The sequence below is a fragment of the Bombus flavifrons genome, chromosome 8 (assembly GCF_040668555.2).
Source record: "Bombus flavifrons isolate JBK064 chromosome 8, iyBomFlav1_principal, whole genome shotgun sequence".
NCBI lineage: Eukaryota > Metazoa > Arthropoda > Insecta > Hymenoptera > Apidae > Bombus > Bombus flavifrons.
This window is the reverse complement of record NC_138449.1, coordinates 4809611-4825987: the sequence shown is the minus strand read 5'-3', so window position 1 is coordinate 4825987 and position 16377 is coordinate 4809611. Positions and strand designations below refer to the sequence as shown.

The window sequence follows — 16377 nt, the reverse complement described above, 5'->3', positions numbered from 1 at the left end:
TAAACCAATCCAACCGATTAACAATTTGTACTCCATAACGTAACAATGGGATACATTCGTGATTTATAGACACTGAATATATTGAGCCGCGAGCTGATCAATAAATTCTGAATAAATAACGCTCAACTGGATACAAATTTTGTATCCAATCTTTTTTTCTATCGAAAGATAGTAAAACTCGTACGAACAAACAGAATGTTGTAAATTTGTATGTTGTTATGATTTATTATTCCACTCGTGCAAGCGGAATAAACAAAATTTCTTTCACAATGTGTATCAGTGTATTTAAAGTTGCTACAAAATTGCTCGTCAACTTTCTAAAACGTAATAAATAGTACGAAATACTATCTTATATTTTTCCTCAAACAATTAGAATTTTGATATATAGCACGGAAAATATATACTTATTATTTTTATTTTTCTCTAAAGTTTAACGAATAAATTTTAATGAATTGTGAGAAATATTGTTTTCATATTTCCTCAAGCAGATAAAAATATAGTAAATAATACAAAATAACATTTTCTATCCTTCCTCTAGAAGATAGAATTTTGACAAACGCGCACCAAATTCTATTACAATGGAAACAAATAGAAGTATTATTTTCTCGAACATACAGCATCGAGCAGAAACAAATGTTACTTGTTCAAATACATGGAAAATATCAACAGGACCATTCGTGGGAAACGAAACTTCCACGTTCTGTGCTAAAAATTCGAATGTTATTTTCTGTCGTGCAGTTGGAGGGGGGGGGGGAGTAAAAAATGGCCGAGGTAAACACAGAATATCGGCTGCTGTGGTTGTGCATCGATGCGAAAGGTCGTTTTTAGCATCAAAGCATCGAGGCTGACCTTGGACAATTTACGTACACCGGACATCCACCACGAGGTTAAAAGCGCTACCAACCGGGTCGCGCTGAAGTTTCCATAAATTACGTCCGTCTATTATTCAATACACGGTTGCACGCGAAAATATTCAAAGAAGAAGTCAAACCCAAAGCATGTGACTCGTTGTGGTGTCGTGAAACGATTTCACGACAAACTATTGCGCGATCGCGATGCAACCACACGGGACCGATGATATCAAAGAGAGGGTCCACCGGATAAATATAGAGCTATCTCACGCTATTTGCTCATACAGCGTCAACGAACGAGAATTTATTGCATCCCTCAGGACACGCAGGAACGTTTGAATCACTCTTTTTCTTTCACATGACGAAGAATATTTCATAGAGCAACGACGTACAATTTTTGTTCGATACGATGGATTTCAAATGTCTTTTGTCAGGAAAAGATATTACGTTATTACGAAATAATTAAGAGCTATTCGTATTAACTTTATCTTGGGCAATATTGCATAAACGTTGGATATTTCCACTAAATCTTTTTCGTCGTTAATATTCAACCTCGTAAAACCAGATAGGAGCACATTTTGCCGATATTTAGAAATATGTCGAAGAACATCAAACTATCTATCTCTATAACGATCATCGTATAACAGAACATAAATTCTTCTTATTTAAAAAGTTACCGGAAGATCTCCAATTCGGGAAAATTTATGAAGTAGCTCTCAATCTAGAAGTCAAGCAAATTACAATTACAAGTTCAAAACTTCACGTTCTCTACGGGCATTAAAATAGGAAGGCATCGAACAAGATTAGCATTACAGATGGAAAGATTATCGAGGACTACTGATGCTATCAATGCTTGTTGTAAAATTAAAACTTTTCTAACAGGGAGATCTTAGGGAGATCTAGGTAGAGATCTTAAATTTCGTTTCGCAGCAGGGCTGCTGGTATTCGATATCTCGATAATTGATCAAATTTTCTTTAATACTGTAACGTACATACGATAACAGGTATCTACGATGATTGTACAATTGATATTTCGTAAGCCTGATGAGCTTAATTCTCCTCACGGCGGGTATCTCCACCTACTTCGCGGATCATCGATGTATCTTTCGGATAAGTCGTCGATTATAGATGAATCGATGATAGTACAGTGGTTTTTTATTTTCACGTTTGATGCATGGAAAATTTATATCCAAATTATCTGTCGATCTTTAATCATGCCAATAGAATTATCTTTTATCCTCTTTGTTATCTTTTGTTATATTTGTTGGATATTTGATATTTTTTATATTTGCGACGGCGTACTTAATTCCTATCTTTGTAATTTATTAATTCGTCGTAATTTATTGGAATTATTTTATAATTATTTATTTTGCACAGCTTTTGATAATTTTTAGAACTTTTATAAGCCCTGATAGTTACAAGATCTTGCGTAATATTATTTTTGAGAGAACAATATCTGACATTTTGTATGAATTGTATTATTGATTTTTCACTAAAATTGCAAATGAAATGACTGGAACGTGTAGAATTTGAAACATGGGCATCTCTTAAATAAACGAATGCAATTTTCATTCGAAAACAATAAGAACGTGTAGCAAAAATAGTGGGATCGATAGCTGCCGGAGCTGCTGGCTAATTTTAAACTCTCCGTCGACCATTTTCACAGTTAATTAGTCGGTTGCAGTTTCTACAGACTCTTTTTACACTTAGGATCAATCGTACTTTGTTGCTCATTGATCCCCTCGGCTATATTTCCCATAGCTAAAGAAGTAACCTTTCTTTTGCCTAACGTTACATATATTTCATTTTATTTCACTTAAAAATTGTTACATTGAATATATTCTGGTATATTTCTGTTTTAACCACTTTAAAATTCGATTCTAACAGCTATTCCCAGAAAAATATGAAAGACGTTTGCAGAATAAAAAAACAATGACATTTTACAATCTTTATTCCCGTCGAATAACCGACAGGTTACAATACATCTCAAGTGCAAATTTCCTGTATTTTTCTTGTCGAAACTAATATAACAAAGTTACACAATGTGTATCCATATAAAAGCAAAATGGACCAGGCAAAGAACGAAAGAAGTAAAAAGAGAATAGATGCAAGATCACGGATTTCCTTGCTGATTCAATTCAAGGGTGAATCGGTTAATTTGCAAGATATTCGACTCACCTCGTCTCGTAGCAGGTGGAGATACCTGTCATGAAAGGGAAATTAAGGTTCATCGTGCCAACAAAGTGTCAATCTCACGATGGCCTCCGTCAGCCCACACGGGCTGCACACGCGGTTCTACAACAGCGAGTAAAATACAAATACCGTGTTCGCGATGGTCAATGCCACGCAACATACACGTTTCACGTGGGCAGAGACTAATGGTGACCCATAAGCGCGGATCACCGAACGGAGTAACAGTCCGAGCAACCTATCTCAGCTTGGTAATCTCGATGCCAAATGCCATACACGCTTTACTGCCACGTGATTAATGTTTCCTATTGAAGCTAGGACGATACTCTTCCCGGTTAAAACCCCGAACTTTACTTCTCCTACTCACGGACTCGTGGTTTGAGCTTGTTATCGATATTTAAACGAATATCTCAAGCAGGACACGCTGCTGTCTCGCACGAACAGTTGTCAGTTTATCCGACTGAACGCTGTTATTTATCATCGATATGTTCGCGTTGATCGATCGCGCGCCGCTTCGATTGGCTACGAGGAACGTACGTCATTTGAACAAACTACGTATCTTTTCCGTTTCAATGGGGCTTCATGTTCATCATATCCCCAAAAGCTATCTATAAATACTTTTAAAATTAATCAATCAATACGAGAATGTACTTCCTGAATACAGATTTTCAACTACAAAACTTTTTCTATTCATAGAACAAGAGAAATTATTTCCCTAATTACGTAAAATTTTGATTAAAATAATCTCCTTCGATAGATTTTTTATGAAAAAAATTCAAATTTGAGGTGATAGAATTAGGTAACAGAGGGATAGAGTTAGGTATATATCATAATGTGAGATATATACTCTACATGATTTATCAACCTACCGGCACCTTCCCGTTCGTCTTTTCCACATCGTTGTTCTCCAACAGGGGTGCACTGCTACTCTTTCCGCCCATCTCCACACTTAGGGGTTCCGGTTTTAGTTGAAGACTCGCCGCGGAAGGGGACGACGGGGCTCTGGGAGGTGTTTCCAATAATTCTCCAGAGCTTAGCGAACTACTCGCTGTAGTGGACAGACCTGTTAAATAAAATATTAAACAAATTATTCACTCATGAAAATTGTCACAGAACGCTCGAAACGTAGTTACTGTGAAACACATCATTCGCTTTAAAGAATCAGAAGAAGGACTTATCAAACTGATCACAAAACAGTTAATAAGCTTTAGTTCTTACAAGAATATGAGACGATCTTGGAGTATTATGAAATATGAATAACAAGGCGAATTTTTAATACATTGATGGTGCATCGATATATGTAATATTGGTGGTGATATATGTAATATTTAAGAAAATGGACTTGATCATTCCTCCTGAAAGTATTATACATATGTATACTAATTACTACAGTAACACTTCTCTTTATTTCCTTTTTCTATCTTCATAGAAATCTACACATCTTCTCTTCTCTTCATTTTCTATTCCATTATTCATACTCAATTCTATTATTTATATTCTTCTTGATTCTTAATTAGCTTTCACTGCACATAAATTTTTACTTTATACAAACATTACATAAATTTTTACTTTATAACAATCCTTGTAGTCAACGATTGGAGCCAAGAAACTCATCGCCATTTCAATAAAAATCAGAAATACATAATAGAATAATTACACAGCATTTCTACAAACTTATTAAAGAACCTTCCTACTTAACCAATATGTATACACAACTGATCCCTGCCCCTATTCCTTCATTACATCTCACGCAGCAATACCCACAGTCGCAGATTCTTTCTATTTGCATTCGCTGGAGGGGAACGTCGATTACCATCGAAACCTTTCCCCAGCTCGACGAAGAATTTTTCCCTCGATTAAACGTTGCGGCTCGGTTAATTGCTTCGCAAACGGACAGGACAAAAGCGGTGTTTGACTTTGCAGAATATTGTCTCCTCGAAAACGAGCGGCATTAGAACCGTGCAATTTGCATGTCCGTTGAATGCACGACGTGTTTAGAGGCGCGATTAGCGCCGTCCACGCGTCATAGCACGTTAATGAAACTCACACAGAGGCAAATTGGTCGGCCGAGGCGGTTTGATCCTCGGCAGGGTGTCGTCGAGCCCGCTGCTGCTGTCCACTGCGTCCTGCGAATATTGGTCGTCGATTTCCTTCGTCTGCGTGTGTACGCTCTCGCGTTTGATCCACACGTCCTGCGAATGTTTGTCGTTCCTCGAGTTCAACTTCGATGGCCGCCGCCGGATCCTCTCCCAGGTCTCTTTGCGGTGACACTTGCTGGAGGACGGGGCTGTGACCGAGAAGATGACTCTTTGATGATGCAATGAAGCCTTGAGTGTTCGGACGTGTTTGGATTAGTATAGAAGATATGTTTATCCGAGGATAAGTTAATGTATAGTGGCCCACCAAAGTATTTAAACACTTGTAGAAACTTTTTATGGACATAGGCGAATGTATGAAAACATATAACACATTGGAATTTTAAATGAAATATTAAGTTATTATATATGAAGTGTCAGTTTACTTTGGAATAGAAAGATGTGTTGATGATCTGAAGATAACTTAATTTGTGATTCGGATATTTGGGAGAACGAAGGATTGAAATTTGAAAAGAAATGTTGATATGAAGAAAGAAGATAAGCTTTCGTTATGATGAGTACGCTTTTGTCCCGTTTTACTAAAGTAAGTTTATTAACACGTTAATAATCTCTTGGGCTATATTATACGTACATAATTTGGGGTTAAAACCAATCTTAATGTAAAACCTCCTACTGATTCTTTCTTTACTATATGGTAACATTCCATATAACCCGGTATCAAGGCTTTTAATACTACGAATTATTATTATCTCAATATTTTAGAATTATGAGATCGCGAATGTTTATGCAAATTCAGGTTTTTATGAACAAAACTAAAAAACGTAAGCAGAGATTTTATTCACGAAAAATTATAGTGATTATTATACCTTTGATATTTTATATATTTCCGAATATTGTATATATTCTTTACTCCTTCACATTTTACAATTTCTCATAAATGCATAAACATTCATAATCTACTATTTGCATTAATTCATGCAAATTTTGGCGAAACACACAATAACCATAAAACATTTCAAATTGCACGGTTAAATAGCTAAGAACGACGTTCTCGAGGAAAGTGCACGCAATACGTAATTTCATTTGGAGAAACAATAATCGACTTACGCTTAACTATCCGTCGATCGGTACTTCTAGGAGGACTGGCGGTGCCGATGCCGCTCTCGAGCGGAGATGCTCTGTCAGTCGTATCCGGCGACAGGCTTCCGGAGGAAATCTCGTCCATGCTCTGCAGAAGATCTTGCGACGACGACGACGATCTATTGTCGTCGTCCACGGTGTCTTGCGGCGAGCCAGGGTCCAATGTGCTCTCGTCTTGCAACGATTGCGAATCCATTTGCGATTCAGCTGCAAACATTCATTTATAGACCAGAATAATAAATCCATCGGACGAACATCCATTTCTTAATGTTTACATTTTTGCCATTGAAATGAACGCACGATTGGTAGTTGAGGATGAAAACTGATTAACAGGTTAACACTATAAAAACTGGCTAATTACATGATTAACTTTTATTTCTACTGGGTTTATGAAATCAATTGTTGTAATTACGGATAATTATGATGAATTTGACATCTATTGTAAATCAATAGGATTGTATACCATTCCAAGCTTTATTTAGAGCTTATTATATTTTCTTGCAGCTCGTTTTGTCAAAAATAAGTTATATCGTATTTATATGTGTGATTTGTCTTTACTCATTTCTAATTCAATTTCCATTACTGAACTGAGAATAAACAATATTTTATTAGAGATCTTCAAATCCAAGAATTGAAATACTAATAGATAATGTATAAAGGAAAAGAAATCTTCTCATTCCTAAATGATAAAGCATGATAATTAACAATGTTCTAGTTCATACTTTTTATTTGAAATCCATTTCCTGAAAAATACACTTTCTTGAGTTGCATCGCTCTTATAGCTATCAACGATATACGTATATAACATTAGTTAATGAAATATTGAAAGTAGCCATAAATAAATAAGAAAAGAACATGCCATAAATTCACTTCTTCCGTAGGTTATCGTGTTTTATTGGCACTGGTTATTAGTTGTGAAATACGGACAGAAGTAGAAGTTCAAATAACGACTTGATGGAGCAGGAAGAACGCTCGAATAAACGTGAGAGTTACCTCGTGGAGAGTCACAATCACTGACCCATGTGAAGCTGGAACTTCTCGAAATAGCTGGCGAAGTTTGCGTCGCCATGTCGGCATAAGTAAGCGAATCCATCGGTGGGCTGTTCGGGCAGCATGAACCAGAGCCATTTCGGATCTTCGATAACAGGGATTGAAGAGAAATCGGTAGCTGAAAGTGTTTCACTTCGTTACTCGAAGCACAGATTTGATCTTGTTACCTGTAATGTTCTACCGTCGACTTTCTGCAACCGGTGCTCATCGAACAAATAAATCTAATTCCGACTCATTGAACATTTATTTTTCAAAATTTCCCTTTCGCGTGTCTATATTTATTAATATCTCAAACATTGCTGGTAAAATTATTGAAAATTAACTACGTCCAAAATATTATATAAAATTTTTTTGTGAAAACCAACATCAGATCTATTAAACTATAATATATGCTATATTGAAGTATATAAAATAATTAAAAGTATATAATATCAACTTTAAATATTATTTTAATATTAACGGTAATCCTAAAAACAAAAATTCCGAAACCTATTATTCCGATAGGTTTGATAGTTCCATTGATATATCGTAGTTCTACGTATAAAAAGGAAAGTAAATGTGACGCATACTATAGCTCATGATATTACAAACGAATCTTAAAAAAAAATAAAAATAAATTCATAAATGCTCACCGAACCAGATCTAGAATTCTGTTCATCCAATATTTTCTTCATGTCCACATTCTCCACTCGATCAAATTTTCCACTATCGACGCTTCCTATTGAACCAGCGTGGTCGTCTTTCGGAAGATCGCAGCTAACACCTACGTCGTTCCCTCTCGATCTCGAAAGCGAGAATTTTTTCAAATCTACAGGACTAACTTGTCTCACATCCTTATCAGACTCCGACAATCTTTTCGCCGATATATCTGAACGTAAAGTCAACGGCGAAACAGCTCTTTTCTTCGAAAGACCTTTGCAATTGATTCGACCATTCTTCCCCTGCAACGTGTCGTTCTCCATATGAAGAAAATCTTGATCAGGTAACGAGGAGACTCTGACGAGAACGACATCCTCTGTATTCTCGTGAAAAACAGGCGCATGTTTCTTCCACAGAAACTTCGAAAATGGGGACTTTTTCTCCTCCGTTGGCGTGACTGGTGCCGATTTAGGCCCGTTACTGTCCAACGACCTCGGTCCAGGCGAATGTATTTTATCCTCATCCAGGTCATAGTCGGGATCCACCGCGTTTTGGTCGTCGTTGCGCCGAATTCTAGCCAATCTCGGCACTCTCCTCCGTTTCTGGTTCGCCAAATTCATCGGCAGGCTAGTCTTTCTGTGGGCGTCCAACCGCTGTCTCGGTGGTAATTTCGCGCTCGACTCGTCTTTATCCATGTCGATACCGAGCAAATTGTACGAGCCGATCTGAGAAGGTCCAACTGTTTTCTTTTCATCAACTTCTTCATTGGTCTTCGAACTTATCTCTACATGTTTCTTTGGTTGGTCGTAACTGTTTCCAAGGTACTTGGCGCGCGAATCATCTTCTTCCTCTTCCTTCACCGCACGTCCGCAATCCAGTTTCGACGATAGACTAGAAGTATTTCGATCGATCTGTCCGTGATCCTCCATGAAGCTCATAAATGATGAATTATTTGGCTGGTCGTAGTCGGTGTTCAAGACATCCCTATGGTATCCTCGTTGATATCTATGTGCAACGATGATGCGTTGCAGATCTTCGGGTAAGCTTCCGCTCTTTCTTCGATCGTTCTCCGCGGAAACGATCCGATCCTGTGGCTCGTCGTAGTCCGAGCTCAACAGGAAGCGATAGGCTGTCTCGTCGCTGAACAACTTTCCATTTCGTCGATCACGGTTCTCCTTGTTCGGCCGAGACGATGATCGATCGGTGCTCGCCTCGCACGAGCTTCCAACGGAACTCTCGCTGTCCGATATGCCAAACTCGTTCAACAGCTCCTTGTACTGCACGATCCTCAACTCTTCCTTGTTCCTCTTCCGCTCCAGCTCTTTCGTCAGCTCGTTGATTTCGTTCGCGATGATCGTGTTGAAATTCGACCATTCGCCGATGTCCTCGACGGCGTTGCAGGTCCTGCCAGCGGAGTTCTGTCGTCTGAACGCGAAGCTTTTTGCGGGAAGCGATTTCACGTTGCACAGATCGGTCGTCGCGTAGCACGTTGCCTGTACCGGCGCCGTCTGTGGGGGATACTTTGGCTCGCCTGTAATGATCAGGGGAGTCGACGGCGCTGACTCGATGATTTCACCAATCTCTTCCTGTTGAACAGAAAGTAGAGATACGTTAATGATATGTTAAGGGCAACGGATGTTTGGTGGGAGAAAACCTTAGAGGTTTGTTTTCAAATATTTATGGATAATTGTAAGTATGAGATTGGTGAAATTAAGATCGATGAATTTCTTAGAAACATTACAATTTTTATTAGACACAATTTTACAAACAATCTTTTCTGGAATAAATCAGCATGGCTGAAGCGATTTGAATAACTTTTTGAACTTTTCAACCACCATCCAAAAACCATTTTCTATTAATTTTTAAATACTGTTATATCCACTGTTATATCCAATCAGAGAAGGTAACGAGTAGAATGAACTTATCATCGCCAAACACGAAACAGCGAAGAAACAACGACATTTAAATGAAAGGAAACCGTGTACGGCGTATACATAGCCGTAGCAAGAGTTGATGGGATCGACATTGGCATTACGATTCCTTCGAGCCTCATTTCTCTCGATTATGTTACAGCAACCGTCAGAGATCAATATTAATATCCGGAGAAACGGTGCGTCTTGCAACTTAATAACAGCGCCTCGCATAGAACGTCGAACTGAAATGTCAGCTAACGAAATCACAATCGAATACAGATTGCAGGCTGAACGTCGAGGAGATAATAACAACCTATATACCTAGATACAGTTTCCTACTCTGTGCAATGTACATATTTCTAATCCTTGAAAGCGAAGAAAACTTCCAGTTACAACGCGTCGGTATCTCATCGGCTACCATCGCTGATAAATCTTAACGCGAGAAATGGAACTAATTCGTTTGAAATAGCTAGTGTTGAAATCGGTTCGACACGCGTATAAAATGGTTTATAATGAAGTAGTTATGTTGCTGACAGTAACGACACGAGCTTCGATGATCCTAATATACGTCGTAGAACGAAAAATCGAATGAACGAATGTTATTCTTTTCCCATTATTCTCAACCGACGTTGGCTTACGGCTGGCCATAGAAAGTGATGCTTCTAATTTATGAGCTGATCTTCGCCGTAGACAAGGGTCAATTAACCTCGATCACCGGTTTAGAAACCTGTTCAGTTCGTACGACACTTGTTCGACTTTTCTACTCGTTCGACGCCTGCTAATCTTATGGACGCGTTTACTGATCGGTGTTGCCTCGGTTTCATGACACCGTACCAGCCGTAATGGAAGTGATTTCGAATAGTTAAAAAGGTTATGTAAGAGATAATAACGCGGCATGGTGGAGAACTTGCCCGGTTAATGATGATATAGTGTCTAGCTGGCGGCTAACGCTGTAACGAGGACCTTACGTATCGTGCCGCTAACGTGGAAACATGAAATTCACGTGTAACTGGTGTTGCTGATTTTAATACAACGTCGCTGAACGTTCTGAAAACGATATTTATTGCATCGCCGAGTTATAGACTCTGATGGATCTTACTGCTTTGCGTTTACTTCCGATACTTCGATTTTTAAGTCACTTTCACTTTCATGGTTTAAAAAATGAATCTATTTTCGTAGAGTGTTGTTTATTTATATTGATAAGGTAATACAGTGCGACTATTTGTGCAAATTCATATTTTTTTAACAGTCATAAAGAAATGAAATTTGAATGAATTTCTTCGTGTCTTACTTTTTATATGTTGGCAATACCATACCGTAAACTGTACTTTACTTCTGATATTTTACATGTTTTTGTATAAGTAAATATATAAATTACATTTTAATATATATAATATGTATTTTACATATGTAAATACATAATCTATAAAATGACCTGTTTCGATATAAAAAAATTACAAAATGTTCAAAATGTAGGACACGATTTATTCTCCTACAATTAAACATTTCGATACAACTTTCTCTCCAGGTTTTGACAGTTTGTCAAAACTGTTAATTTTCACCTAGTGCGAACGAGGCTAAGCTTCCATCCATCAAAAACTTTCGAACCGTTAAAGTGAAACACTAGAGAAGCTAGTATCTCTAGCAACGAAATGAAATAAAAATAAGAAAAATTTTTCTTTGTTCCAAGCTCATTAATCATTAACTGCATACTTGTAATAGGATCCACATGCAATTTTAGAACTTACAAGTAGCCAATGAGCCGCATCGATCTCATGCGTTCTTTTCCCCACCGAATGCTTGTTCGTCGACCCAATAGTCATTTCTCTCATTACTACAGTAATATTTTCATTTTGCATCATGTCAAGCATCGTTATATATTTCTTTAGAGAAACGTATTCCATGCTCTGTTTGTTTAACCCCTTCAGTAATATAGTCATACGTATACAGATGCATGTTTTACAGTGGACAGCGTCGAAGCAAAGGCTAGAGTAAGGAGTAAAGCGAATGTCTATTTAAGTCCTGTTCATATATAAAAACCGGTTCATAAAAACCGGAATTTGCATTAATATCTAGAATCTACCCATTACGCTAATAAAATTTGCTCTGCGTAGGTTTTCACAAACTGGTTAATACAAAAAAGATTAATTTGAATTTACACTATTCGAGGGCAATTCGACTGACTCACGTTTTATAGTCAATATAAGCGAATCAAAAGATCGCATCACCTTCGACGTACCAGCGATCTATCAACCACGCATTCTGCTCGCTATGGCGCGCGTAATGAAAAGCTTGATTAAACCTACTTGCGGCTAGGTCGAATTGTGATCTCGCGGCTGAGATACCGAGGTGCTGATACGCGCGTCTATCATTAATCAAACGAGCGAATAATATTCGTGCACGCGTTCCTTCTAAAGAGATCCTTTTAATGCGCCGGCAACGCGGACCCATCGAACTCGAGATGAAACTGAAAAATTGCCTCTCCTCGTTCGATCGTCTTCGTATCGCATCTTTCACCGTGAATTCTTTTTCCACCTGCACAAAGGAGCCTTTTCATTTGTATTTATTCCGTTACGAAGGCGCGTCTCGATTTTAATTACATTCTCTTACACGTCAGAATTGGACTTCGAATTATCTTTAAGTAACTGTAAATTCAATTTATACGAGCTTACGATCGACACACGGCCAATTCAATGGCGCTATCGTACGATGATATCGATTGCAATCCCTGCTGCGAGGATGGACGGTATTTTAACATCGAGAGATCTCAGAAGCGGACTATATAAGTGCCTACCTTTGATTCGTTCGTTGGACTCGATCGTGTTATCTGGTACGTGAATTTTGTTCATCGCAAAATTGCCATTCACTCATCCTTATATTGAATGGAATCTAATTATTACACTAGCTAATCGAATTTGTAGCATTTGAAGGATTTCTTGGAAATCTATTTCTCAATCGCTTTCGAATTATTGAACTAGAAATTTGGATGATGAAATTTAATCAATTAGTTAAAAAAAAATTAAAAAGAAATTAAAGAAATTTAAAGAATTGGAAAAAATTAAGGAAATTAAATTAATATTTTAATCGGATTTGCTCCATTTTATAAGATTTCTTGGCAGTTTCATCTTCCATCGTTTCAAATACCTCGTTCTCCTATTTACTATATATTGTCAAGCAGATTATAATCGAATTCTATTTATTTGAACCTATCGTGGAACAAACAGCTCATATACCTAATAGAATTTGATTGATTTTCCTCGTTATTCACAATATCCAAATAAGTAGCTTCAATCGACGGGAGTTTAATTGAAACATTAAGGGTCATCTAATATTTTTGCAAGATTTTCACTCAATTTAAAATATTGATTTCTGTCGTTGAACATGATGACTATGGAAAGAAATACCAAAGATTTCTTTAATATTTTTCTCGTTACTAATTCTTTTTCCATGTAGATTATACAATTCTACGAAGTTTGAAGAAATTTAAGTATTTACTGCACTGTTGCGCTTCTTAAGCCAAACTTTCTATCTATTATCATCGATTTGTATAATTAGTTTTTCAAACTATTTATTTTTTAATAAATTTTTATACCTATATAAAACAATACGTACCTTAGATACTATAATTTACCACATTTTCAATAATATTGCGTTTATACTATTTTTATACATTATTTCACTGGACGCATAGCGAGTTAATTAAGAATTACCTACAATTTCATTCCAGCAGATAAAATCCAAATAAATGAAATTTTATCGTGAATATTTTCTAACAAAGAAATGAAGTTCCACTGTAAAATTTCATTACGCAAAATAAATGGAATATCGCGAAATGGCGCTTCACTGTAAATGGAAATTGGACAAACGAAGTTTCACTGTAGTTTCCATGGACAATCGCGGTTAGATGCATGAATTAAGCGACTGCAGTTGCGTCAGCGACGCATCGAAAGGAGAATTAGTGGCCTGGTGCGATCGTTTAAACGGTAGAAAGATAGATACATTGGAGTACAGATTAGTCACCGATAAGAATCCGATGGACAACGCAGTGATAGTTATATTCCGTTGTCCCACGTAAGTCAGCTGCTGGCTTCGGGCGCACAATGCAACACCCGTGTCAGGACAATGGGAAGCTCGTGCTCGATGATTAATCGCCAGACTGGTTATAATAATGCGAACCCGCAGCCAGAGAAGTAACTATGGTTTTATTGCGATAGGATCGAAAGCCGAGACTTCACCGCTACGGAATGAGAGATGTTCACAGGCTGATCGTAATTAGATGAATTGTTTAATTTGTTGCAATTTTATGATTTCTTTTTTTAATAGCCTGTATTGTATTAGAATGTTTCATAGACAATAAATAGCCTAGCGACTGTACAGAAAAATGTAACGTGAGTTATTGTAGCGGGGCTTTACATACATTAACCAATTTTTTAAATAATGTTCTTGTATTAATATCCGTCTATGTATAAGATAACTAGATTGGGGTTAGGTTGGGGTTACGTTAGATATCTATAAGATAACTAGAAATTGTTTTTTTATTCTTAAATATAGTAAAAGAATATAAACTTTATTTCGAATGAAAACCATAAACGTATCCTGTACTACATGAAGAATATGAAGATTTCTTATGACTAAGATTATTCTTCCACGACAGTCATTGTCATAGCAATTAAGCAAATAACCACCTTGCGCAAGAAAATTCCACGGACGTTTCTCTAATCACTTCGTTATCCGTGCAATCTCGAGCAGGAAGAAAACGGTCGCTAAAAGCACACGAACCGAGCTTTCACATAAATATCAGCTTGATAAATGCACTGGCGGCCGCATTATGGATGGAGAATATTAGAATGGAATCGCGATGCCGATTGTAGGCGTGCATCTGGTTGAGATTAAATGCAATACCAATCAAGACGATTCACAAGCACTTCCGTGTCAGACAGTGGAAACATTGCACCGTTTTAACGACCGACTTTCCTTTAATTGTCTTTTGCAATCAACGTTCAAATTGAACGTTTGAATTTGTGGTTAGGCAGAGGATAAGTGAAACCACGGTGAAATCAAACCATCTACCTTAAAGTTTCAATACCAATGCGTAACCAATAAAAGTATCCGATTGGAAACATTTATAAAATATTGAGAGATGAATTCTATTAAGTTCAATAATGAATGTTCTATAAACAATTGCAACTGAAAGTAAATATAGAATTTCACAGAATGCACTTTGCAATCTGCTTAAGTATCGTAATGCACAAGTTGAGTTATGAGACATAAAAGATTCGATTTTTTATTTTATTATATTTTATGATTGTATAAGGCACCAATGTTATACACTCGAATAATAATTTTTATCTTTTCAATTTACCGTGGGACCTATGAAAATGATTGAAAACCTCTTCGTTCGAAGCTGCAGTATTAAAGGATATAAATTTTAAAGTGAAATGCCATAGGGTGCTTCGAAGCCCCTTTGCAGCTGTTCGAACAATAGAAAATAAATTTAACCCGCTCTCTGTAGCGACAAATGTGAGAAGCGAAAAGGAAAGTCTCTTCTATCAAAAGGGGGAAAGTGCAAACACGAGGTAATATACAAACGAAATTAAAACCAATTATATGTGCATAAAGGCAACATTGTAACGGTATTCGAAACATTCTCTTCGAACCATTAAGTTTTCCTCTTTCTAAATACTAATCTTATCCTTTAAAATCTAACAAAAAGCATTAGTTCGTTATTAACTATCACTAATTATCAGACATTTAGTATATTCAAAACGTAGAGTATTTATGAAATTTTTACGTTAGCATGTATTAGTTTTCTTTTATTTTAACCCTGGAGGAAAGGTCTCCTTACAACCAAGAAACTTTCTGTACCTTTTTTCCTATTTCCTTCCTGTCATTCTTTGTGTCTTTCTTTTTTTCTTTTTCCCTTACCTATCTTCATGCATTTCCCCCTCTTCCTATTTTCTTTTCCTTTTACCTATTCTCCCTTCCATCTCTTCCATTCTTCGTTGCGATGTAGACCGCAAATATTAAATACTTAAGTGAGCGCGTTTTTCACATTATATGCATTTTGCATCCTGTATATTTATACACTTCTAAATTCCACATATATGCAAATGAATAAATATCTACAGTTTATTTATTACCTCCTTTCTTTGCATTCTCTGCCACCCTTTCTTCTTTTTTTTTCTATTTCAAACCTGTACCTTCTTTCTTTCTTCTTCTCCCTTCTTTCAAAATACACACAACATATTCGAGACATTTCGGTCAGATTCGAACCTATTACGAACATACTTAATCCCATCTCTAGCTATAAGATGAATACTGGAAGAGGGAATGAAATAGTTGGCGAGCGAAGTCGCGTTCAGTTATTAAATCACGATTGTACGTGATTCATAACGGTGCTCGTTGGGCAAACGATAAAATTTTAAATACACCATTGTCCTGATCGCTATTAGCGACCACGGTCCCGCTCGTACATCACCGCGTATTGGCGTACTCACG

At 37.0% G+C, this 16377-nt stretch overlaps 1 protein-coding gene across 4 annotated transcripts in view; it reads right to left on the bottom strand.

Moving 5' to 3' along the window:
- cv-c (RhoGTPase activating protein) overlaps positions 1-16377 on the bottom strand; it is a 350270-nt gene that overhangs the window by 217993 nt on the left and 115900 nt on the right. For 3 of the 4 annotated variants that reach the window (XM_069119364.1, XM_069119365.1, XM_069119366.1), the window contains 5 exons: positions 7960-9552; positions 7271-7445; positions 6245-6484; positions 5089-5328; positions 3911-4104 (listed from right to left, as the gene is read on the bottom strand). In XM_069119364.1, the coding sequence (XP_068975465.1) occupies positions 3911-4104; positions 5089-5328; positions 6245-6484; positions 7271-7445; positions 7960-9552 (2442 nt within the window). The remainder of the gene's footprint in view (positions 1-3910; positions 4105-5088; positions 5329-6244; positions 6485-7270; positions 7446-7959; positions 9553-16377) is intronic. The other variant, XM_069119368.1, reaches the window with a different exon arrangement.